At 36.1% G+C, this 9,556-nt stretch overlaps 1 protein-coding gene across 1 annotated transcript; it reads right to left on the bottom strand.

The window, feature by feature from the left end:
- Positions 1-544: 544 nt before the first annotated feature.
- LOC107774173 (peroxidase 27-like) lies at positions 545-3,008 on the bottom strand. The gene is made up of 4 exons (XM_016593651.2): positions 2,740-3,008; positions 2,264-2,449; positions 1,660-1,825; positions 545-1,151 (listed from the first exon to the last, which is right to left on the bottom strand). Exons 1-4 carry the CDS (start codon positions 2,962-2,964, stop codon positions 745-747), a joined length of 984 nt encoding a protein of 327 aa, XP_016449137.1. The 5' UTR covers positions 2,965-3,008; the 3' UTR covers positions 545-744.
- Positions 3,009-9,556: the final 6,548 nt, after the last annotated feature.

Here is a 9,556-nt window from a genome sequence, read left to right as displayed (position 1 = left end):
AAAAGTAAATAAATAAAAGTATATATTGTAATTGTATAATTTAGTCTACAAGTATATAGCTGCGTATAATCATTATATTATAGATCTTTGACTATACCATCATAACTAATCTCCAAATTTCTTTCATATTCATTCTTTAGTGTATTGACAAATTCTTCGAATCTTTTTGTTCGTAGAAACGCGAGGCAATATAATTACAATAATTGTCTTCATAAACATATCATTAATAAATTAGAAACATGTCATTTTCTCTTTTTTCTTTCAATAAATTTCCTTTTATGAGCCAAAACAATTCCAGCAAAAAGTAAATAAATAAAAGTATGTATTGTAATTGTATAATTCATGTATATATGTATATAGCAGCGTATAATCATTATATTATAGATCTTTGACTATACCATCATAACTAATCTCCAAATTTCTTTCATATTCATTCTTTAGTGTATTGACAAATTCTTCGAATCTTTTTGTTCGTAGAAACGCGAGGCAATATAATTACAATAATTGTCTTCATAAACATATCATTAATAAATTAGAACAAAAATATCAAAGTTTCCACTTTTCTCACACTTGTTACAAACACTTCCGAACACCACAACTTATTTTCATAGCTTCAACAAAAGAACCACTAAACTCACATATATTCTGAATGACAAACTATTACTCAAATATAAAATAAATAAATAAATAAACAATTCTCAAAAATAAAGAAAAAAACCACAAGACATGCAATAATTTTGTTTTTTAGTTGATCTTTGTACACACATTTCTAATTTCACCTTGAGTACCAGTGAGTACTTGAATCCTTCCCATTTTAACCATAGATTCACCAAAATCCTTGAAAAAAGTTGAACCATGGTTAAGTGCTTGTTCTTTGAGATAGCCCTTAGTTTCTTTATCATCAAGTAAAGCAGAATCGGACGTAAAAAGTCCTCTTCTTTTTGCTACAATATTATAATAAGATGTATCAAATGTTCTAACACTTCCTGGATCCATCTCAACAATGGAGTTTTGGTCAGTTGGAGAACATTTCATTTTCAATCTTTTTATATAGTTTGGATCCAAAGAAGGATCTGCATCTCCTTTCCCAGTGAAGTTGTAAAGACGGTTGTTGAATGATGAGCAATGAGACATTCCAATTGTGTGAGAACCTATATATAAGTTGTTTTTTCAACAACCAAAAAAAAAAAAAGAATATTAGCTTGCTTGCATGCATGTCATAGCATTGAAATGTGTATGTAATAAAAAAGGGCAGCCCATGCACAAGGCATCCCGCATTCGCGCATGGTCCATGGAAGGCCCATCCCACGGGTGTAATGTAGACAGTCTACCCTAATGCATGCATTAGTGGCTGCTTCCACAACTCGAACCCGTGAAAGATAGGTCATACGGAAACAACTTTACTATTGCTTCAAGGCTCCATCGAACCGTCATATCCCAATGGGTATAATGTAGACAGCCTACCCTAATGCAAGCATTAATGGCTACTTCCACAACTCAAACACGTGACCTATAGGTCATGGAGACAACTTTGTTGTTGCTCTGAGGCTCCCCTTCGAAATGTGTACTATAATTAAGTAAATAAAAAAGTGTTTTGTCAATTAATTAAGCCATATATTTCACGACATGGTTGAAAAACTAGTAGAATTAATCAGGTACCTGATAATACTACTAGGTCCTTGACACTTAATCCCTTTTGCAAGAATCCTTGTTTCAATGATGTTATATTTGCAAAAGGAGGAATTAAATTAAATAAGGCTTCAGTTATATTTGAGACCCTTCCATCTCTTCTCCCAGTTTCAACTTCCCAGAATGGTCCCTTGACCTGAGATATACAAATACAAAAAGAACAGTAATAAGATGGAGTAATATGTAAGAGACTAGTATGGAATGATAATGAGTACGTACTATTGCAGAAATAAGAGTAGTTTATCCTATGTCAAATATTGTTATACCACATTGCATCTATTCAAGGATGGATCTAGGATTTGTTAATATACATAATCAGTGAGTTCACGAACTTCACCGTCAAATATTATATTTAAATGTTTAGTAGATTCTCTATACATATATACGTGATTTAGACAAAACCTACTGAATTCCCGTGAACTCGTAAGTTACACTCCGGATCCGCCACTGCACCTATGTGCATGCACACGAGTCTATATTTGCATACATCCATATAATTTATGTATATATGTGTGTAAAAATATATGTTAATTGAAAATAAGTTGGTAAAATGTAAGATGTAAATAGTATTTACCGCAACTGTGACATCTCTAGCAACTAGGGCAACAATATCGGCGCAGGAAACCATCCCAGGGCAAGATTTTTCTACTGCAGTCTTCACTTTATCAATAATTTGATATCCTCTAAGGCTTAAATTTGGGATTGCATCCTTCTCAGCTTGTTTAGTTGGAGAATTCAACAGAACTGAGCCATCACAACCCTGTCAAATAAAATAAAGAATATATTAAATCATGTTAGATAATATATAATGCCAATGGCATACACTTAGGGGGAGAGAGGAATTCGGTGCATGAAGTATCATGTATTCACATATGGTCGGGGAAGGCCGCCTCCCAAGGGTACGATATAAGCAGTCTACCCTGACGCAAGTATCAATAGCTGATTCTACCGCTCGAACTTATGACATACAGATCATACAGAGACTTTACCGTTGTTCTACACTAAATTAAATAGCGTAAAAATTAGAGAATTCATTTTCTGCATGCATACCCTAACGAAACAATCGTGAAAGTGCATTCTCAACAAAGGAGCAGCAAGACTGGGGACTCTGGAAATAACATCATCAATAACCTCCTTCACTATCAACTCGAGATGAGGACATTTTTTGTGGTAAAAACCTACTTTGAGTTCTTTCCCATTTGCATGGTTTGAAGCAAATGCAAAGAAGAATAATGAAATCAAGAAACAACAATTTGCAAATTGTGAAGTTGCCATATTACTTGGCTAAGCTCAAAGTAGAAAATGTGTTTGAAGCAAATGAAAAGAGGATCCTCTCATTTTATACTTAATTTCAATTTCTTTAGAAGATTTGAATCAGTCGTGAAGAAATCAGCTGTCACGACAGCTTAGGTTTCTCATTTTTTAATGCTTCCAAATGGAATTAAAGTACCACTTGAACCATATGAAAATATATTTGTCTGTGGCCAACTCAAATTACGGTTTTGTTAATGTCTAAGACGAGGCGGTGAAGGTATTTCCTAACGATATACATAATTGGTGATACTAGTATTAAAATATGTTTTTTTTTCTTAACCATTCGGTGTTTGGAAGGGGAGTCTGGCGTAACTGGTAAATTAAAGTTATTGTCATGTGACTAGGAAGTCATTGGTTCGAGTTGTGGAAACAACCTCTTGCAGAAATGCAGGTTAAGACTGCGTACAATAGACCATTGTGGTCTGACCCCTAACCGAATCCCGCACAGAACGAGAGCTTAGTGCACCGAGCCGCCCATTCGGTGTTCGAAAATTACCAGCCTAATTAATTTAGAATATTCGCGTCGACTAAATACACTAAGGGGCAAAGGACTCTTGATCAAGCAATTCTAAATTTCAGGCTCGAAACTTTGAAACCTATAATTATTGGTGAAGGATCTCAGCAATTATATTCCACCAAGAAAATAAAAATAGACAATTCGATGCATGAAATATTCAAATGAGTGTGATGTAGGTACCCAACCCTGATGCAAATATCAGTGACTGATTCCACGACTCAAACTCATATTTTATAGATCACACGAAAACAATAACGCTCCTCTTAGCCCATTCCACCAAGAGGGGTACTAAAATATGTTCCCATGGTCGGAAAGTATGCTACACCGTTTAGAACAGCTCATTGGAGAATGTGATTTTCAGCACTTTTAGTACTAATTAAAAGATTAATTTAGTTGACTTTGCTAGTAACATGCCTCTATCAGTTATCTTCTGACAGATAATAATAATAATAGTAGTAATAATAATAATAATAGATTTACTCGATATGCTTTTTCCAGGCAAGGTAAACATGAGAGTTACAACCTAACTGCAATAGAACTATATGTATGGTTGCTACAAATTAAGAAGCAATTTGAGAACATAGAAAAATATATTTGCTCGTTTAATTAATTGTTATTGAGTTTGTGATTAGGTGAACTGGTGAAGGTTTACATGAATGATATGTTTGCACGTCAACTAATTAAGGCGACTAATCATTTTTTAATTATATAAAAAATAACCATTATTGGAGAGCTACGATACTAATTGCCAGTAACAATTTGATACAATGGAACCATTGAATTTTTACCTGAGTTTCGTTTGTTTATACATATTTGACAAAGCCACGTCCTACAAATTATTAAAGGCAAAATCGACATTTTTATAGACTTGAATAATCTTGTGGTTAAGCACAACGGGACATTAGCATGTATAACCTTATAGTCGTACATAGAGGCGGATCTAAGATTTTTAGAATAGGCTCACCATTGAAAAATCGATAAAAAGTACTAAGTGAGAATCAACCTATTTTCTTTTGGATAAATAACTCAGCATTCAACTATGTGTACCATTCAACATTTTTAAAACATGGGGCCCAATATATAATATTAGATCAATTTTATAGAATATGTACATAAAATACATAGTTTGACGGAAAGACCATATAGGTTCACATGATAGTCTAAATTCGCCCCTGGATGTACAAATGGTATTATCTTTTTATATCACTAAATCACCTAAAAATAACTACAAGTAAATGTTCATAAGACGTGAATAATTAACCTGAAAAACTAGACATTTTACTTGGTTAAAAGTACGCCAATAGTCTTGTGCACATAGGAAATTAGAGTTTTTTGATGGGATGTAAAAGTTGATATGGATACCTTAACATTAGCGCTTAAAACATGCAGTATTTGTTGTTCATTAAATTTTAATCTAGGTACGGCCTCCTAATTGTGATGGCCAAATGAAAATCCAATATTTTGGGCAATCCAGATTTGCCCACATATAATGAATTGGTAGGAGATTGTTTCCTGAATTTTGACTAAATTAGTGAGGATGACATGGTTCTTCTTTTTATAAAGATTTTAACTTTTATATACTCTCTTTGTCTCATATTATTAGTCGTGATTATTAAAAATAGTTGTCTCAAATTATTTGTCACTTTTCAAGACAAAATTAATTATCTTTCTCTCCTTTTTTACCCATAGTAATAATTATCTTTGAAGACTATAAGCACCTCAATTATGGATAACTTTATTCAAATACCAATAAAGAAAGATTAAATATTAAGACATGAATAAGGTAAAATAGTCAAAACCTCATCCTAATTAATTTTTCTTAAGGGACGTGTACAAGAGAATTATGACAGATAATATGAGATGGTGGGAGTAATAATAATAGTGTAAAAAACTTATATTGTCAGGTAACTTAAAAGATAATGAGGCAGTCGGCCCCTCACAATAACTCGTGATATTACTAATTTGAAAATATATCAAGTATAAGTTGTTACATGATAAAGGATGAAAAGTGCATGTTTTGGGTGTCTTTGTGTGTTATTTCGTGTGTGAATTGCATGAGTTCACACCGCTTTTGAAGTGAAAATATGCTCATTACGTATTTTTTATGTGTAGGAACAAACTTGCTCGGAAAAGGATCAAATAAGAGAAAAATTGGTAAAAACAAGCTGAAGAGAAAAATCACGGACAGCGAAGCGAGGTTCACTTCGCCAGACCGGGACCGTATTAGAAAAAACCAGAAAAGTCCCGGACAACAAAGCAAGGTTTACTTCGCCAGACCGGGACCGAAGCAGAAAAAAAATTAGTTTTTCCAATCCGAATTAGGAGAAGCCAAATTCCTTCCAACTCAACCCTAAACCATATAAATATGAGAGTTAGCCACTTTTTGAATGAGGGAAGACTTTGGAGAAGCAAGAACACGCTTGGAGCAAGGAGAAGGATTCAACTTTACGTGTTTTCCTCTTTCTTCCTAATCTACCTCTCTCCCTCCTCTTTTCTATTCCCCAACTTAAACCCTCCCAAATACATCCCCAAATCCATAGATCTAACCCCAACTGTAACCCTAGCCGCCACCCGCCACCGTCACTGTCACCCTACAACCACCACTGGCTCTTCGTTTTTAGCCTATTCCCGACCAAAAATTCCCATTTCTCTCTAGCACAACGCTAGAATTCATTGGTTTCTGCTTGTTCTTGAAAGAAACACTAGTTTTCAAGGTCGGGCAGTTACGACTCGTCGTCCTCGGCATTGTCTCGTTGCTCGATTAGACGTTGAATGTCCCGGAGTTTGGTATAAACTCGCACCCTAATCTTTTCTCCTTTTCTTTTTCTTCATAATTTCTGTTTTTTTTTCATTTAAGTTTAGGCTTTAGTTTAATTTTTGTTTTCAATTAATTTTTAATCTGTGATCGTTAGTTCGGGTTTACTTTCTTTATCATTCTTCAATGTTGGTCGTTACTTAAATACTTTCGAATCAGGTACTTAGTCGTTTGTTTAGGTTGCTATTAATCTTTGTTTGATAGCTTATCAATGTACATTTAAGTTGTATTTTAGGCAGTGTTTCGTAATTTCAATCGTCTACTGTTAGTTCTCATAAATTGATTGGCTTTAGTTTAGTTTGTTTGAATAATTAGTTCGATTACATTTTAACTCTTGTTTCAGTTTTTGTCACGACCCCAATTCACCCTCCGTAGGATGCCGTGATGGCACCTAATCTCTAAGACTAGGTAAGCTTAACAAATTTGCGAAATAATATAATATAAAACTGAAGCCCAATTCTCAACACATGAAATAAATATAAAATACAATTAAATAATTACAACTCCCAAAACCCGGTGAAAATAAGTCACAAGCTTCTAAGAGAAAATACTAAGTGTCTCTATACATCAAGTCTAAAGAGAATAAGGAAAAATAACATAATAAAGATAGAGGGAGATTCTGAGGTCTGCAGACGCTGGCAGATATACCTTGAAGTCTCCACGTGCGGTCCAACTCACTGGTATCTGGTCTGGTGGGAAGAATCTGGATCTGCACAAAAAGATGTGCAGAAGTGTAGTATGAGTACACCACAACGGTACCCAATAAGATTCAAGCCTAACCTCGGTAGAGTAGTGACGAGGTCAGGCCAGGGCCCTACTGGTTTAAAAGATAAGTAAGGCAGAAGATATAATAATATTTTGAAATGACTGAGAATTTAAATAACGAGAAGTTTCAGAAAATAACAGCACAACAAATAGAGGTAAACAACAGGGGCACTCTCGAGGTACCGCCTCGTAGTCCCAAATATAAATATGCACGACATGGGGAATCTCCCGAGGTACCGCCTCGTAGTCCCAAAGTAAATATGCAAGCCAGGGGGATCTCCTGAGGAATAGCCTCGTAGTCCCAAAGTAAATATGCAAGACAGGGGAATCTCCCGAGTAAGCGCCTCGTAGTCCTAAAGTAAATATGCAAGATAGGGGGATCTCCCGAGGTACCGCCTCGTAGTCCCAAAGTAAATATGCAAGACATGGGGATCTCCCGAGTAAACGCCTCATAGTCCCAAAATAAATATGCAAGATTGAGGGATCTCCAGAGGTACCGCCTCGTAGTCCAAAAGTAAATATGCAGCAGATAACCGAACCAATGAAACAATGAATTTACAGCAAGAAATCTTACAGTTAAAGATTTAAGTCAATCAAGGGAAGCAGGTAAGTCAAGTAAGAGTTAAGACACATATACATGTAATACTAGGCTAATCATGATCAATACATATGCTAAGGCAACTCAGTTAAGGAATTTAAAGGAAGACAACTCAGCAAAAATCGAAATTTCTACAATTAGCCCGTGTACGCACTCGTCACTGCGCGTACATGGCACTCACACATCACAAATTGTTACAACAATACCAAAACCTAAGGGAATTTCCTCCACACAAGGTTAGATAAGTTACTTACCTCAAATTTCACTCAATCAATCGGTAAGAATACCTTTCCCTAGACTTTCCAACTCCGAATAATCCAAATCTAGCCAAAAGCAATTACATATCATGAATACAACTACAAGAAACTAATTTAAATCATACATCTACGACTTTAGCAAAGAATCAAAAAATCGCCCCAAAAGTTCGACCCGAGACAATATCTCGGAATCGGGTAAAAGTTATAAAATACAAACACCCATTCGATGACAAGTTCACCCATACCAAAATTACCAAAATTCGACACCAAGTCGCCACCCAAATCCCCGAATTTCATTCCCCAAATCCCTAGCCTTCAAACTCCCAAATTCCACCTTAAACACACACAATCTAGGTGAAAAAATCAATGGATAAATAAGGTTATTGATCAAAAATAAGTACAAGAGACTTACCTCAAGAAATCTCTCGAAAATGCTCTAAACAATCGCCAATACCCGAGCTTAAAATGTCCAAAATGATAAAAATCCCGAACCCTTGAATTAATAGAGTCTGCCTAGTATTTTCGCTTATGCGGATCACTTGACCGCATTTGCGGAAAATGCACCGCTTCTGCGGTTTTTCCCAGGATGCCTTACCTCCGATTCTGCAATCTCCTATCCGCTTCTGCGGACACGTTTCTGCGAGAAGCAGTTCGCTTCTGCGGCTCCAACGCACCTGCGACCTCCTTGTCCGCATCTACGGTCTCGCAGATGCAAAATTTTTCCGCATCTGCGACCTCTGCCCACACTGCTCCAGCCCGCTTCTGCGATCAATGCGCCGCTTCTGCGGGCTCGCACCTACGGTTAATCTTGCACATGTGCGATTATACCAGAGCTGTTTCCTTCAGCCATTCCCACAAGTCCAAATTTGCTCCGTTAACCATGCGGAATCCACCCGAGACCCCCGGGACCTCAATCAAACTTACCAACAAGTCCTAAAATGTCATGCAGACTTAGTCGAACATTTAGATCACATCAAACAATGCTAAATATACGAATTTCACATCGATTCAAGCCTAATGAACTTTAAAATTTTAAACTTTTACATCCGACGCCGAAACCTATCAAATCAAGTCTGATTGACCTCAAATTTTGCACACAAATCATAATTGACATTACGGACCTACTCTAACTTTCATAATAGTAATCCGATCCCAATATCCAAAAAGTCCGCTCCCGGTCAAACTCCCCAAAATCATCTAATTTCTCAACTTTCGCCAATTAACGCTAAAATGACCTACAGACCTCCAATTCAACATCCGAACACGCTCCTAAGACCAAAATTACCCTACGGAGCTATTGAAACCATCGAAACTCCATTATGGAGTCGTCGTCATATAATTCAAACTACGGTCGATTCCTACGACTTAAACTTTCATTTTAGGGACTATGTGTCCCATTTCACTCCGAAACTAAAAACAAATTCTCCCGGCAAGTTACGTAACCACAACATGAAATAAGGGAGCAATAATTAGGGGTTCAAAGCTAATACTCTTAAAACGACCGATCGGATCGTTACATCTTTGCTAGTTCGTAGTTGGTTTGAGTTTGAGTGTATAAGCTGAATTTCAGTCATGTATTGATAAAATCTGAATACTTGAGA

Source organism: Nicotiana tabacum, chromosome 14 (genome assembly GCF_000715075.1).
Source record: "Nicotiana tabacum cultivar K326 chromosome 14, ASM71507v2, whole genome shotgun sequence".
NCBI lineage: Eukaryota > Viridiplantae > Streptophyta > Magnoliopsida > Solanales > Solanaceae > Nicotiana > Nicotiana tabacum.
The sequence above is the reverse complement of the archived record's forward strand: the minus strand, read 5'-3'. Positions and strand labels throughout refer to the sequence as shown.

Coding starts and splice junctions, on each gene's coding strand:
- LOC107774173 (XM_016593651.2), bottom strand. CDS start 2,964: ATGGCAACTTCACAATTTGCAAATTGTTGTTTCTTGATTTCATTATTC. Junction 2,450..2,739: donor TTCACGATTGTTTCGTTAGG/GTATGCATGCAG, acceptor TTTATTTGACAG/GGTTGTGATGGCTCAGTTCT. Junction 1,152..1,659: donor GGACCTAGTAGTATTATCAG/GTACCTGATTAA, acceptor ACTTATATATAG/GTTCTCACACAATTGGAATG.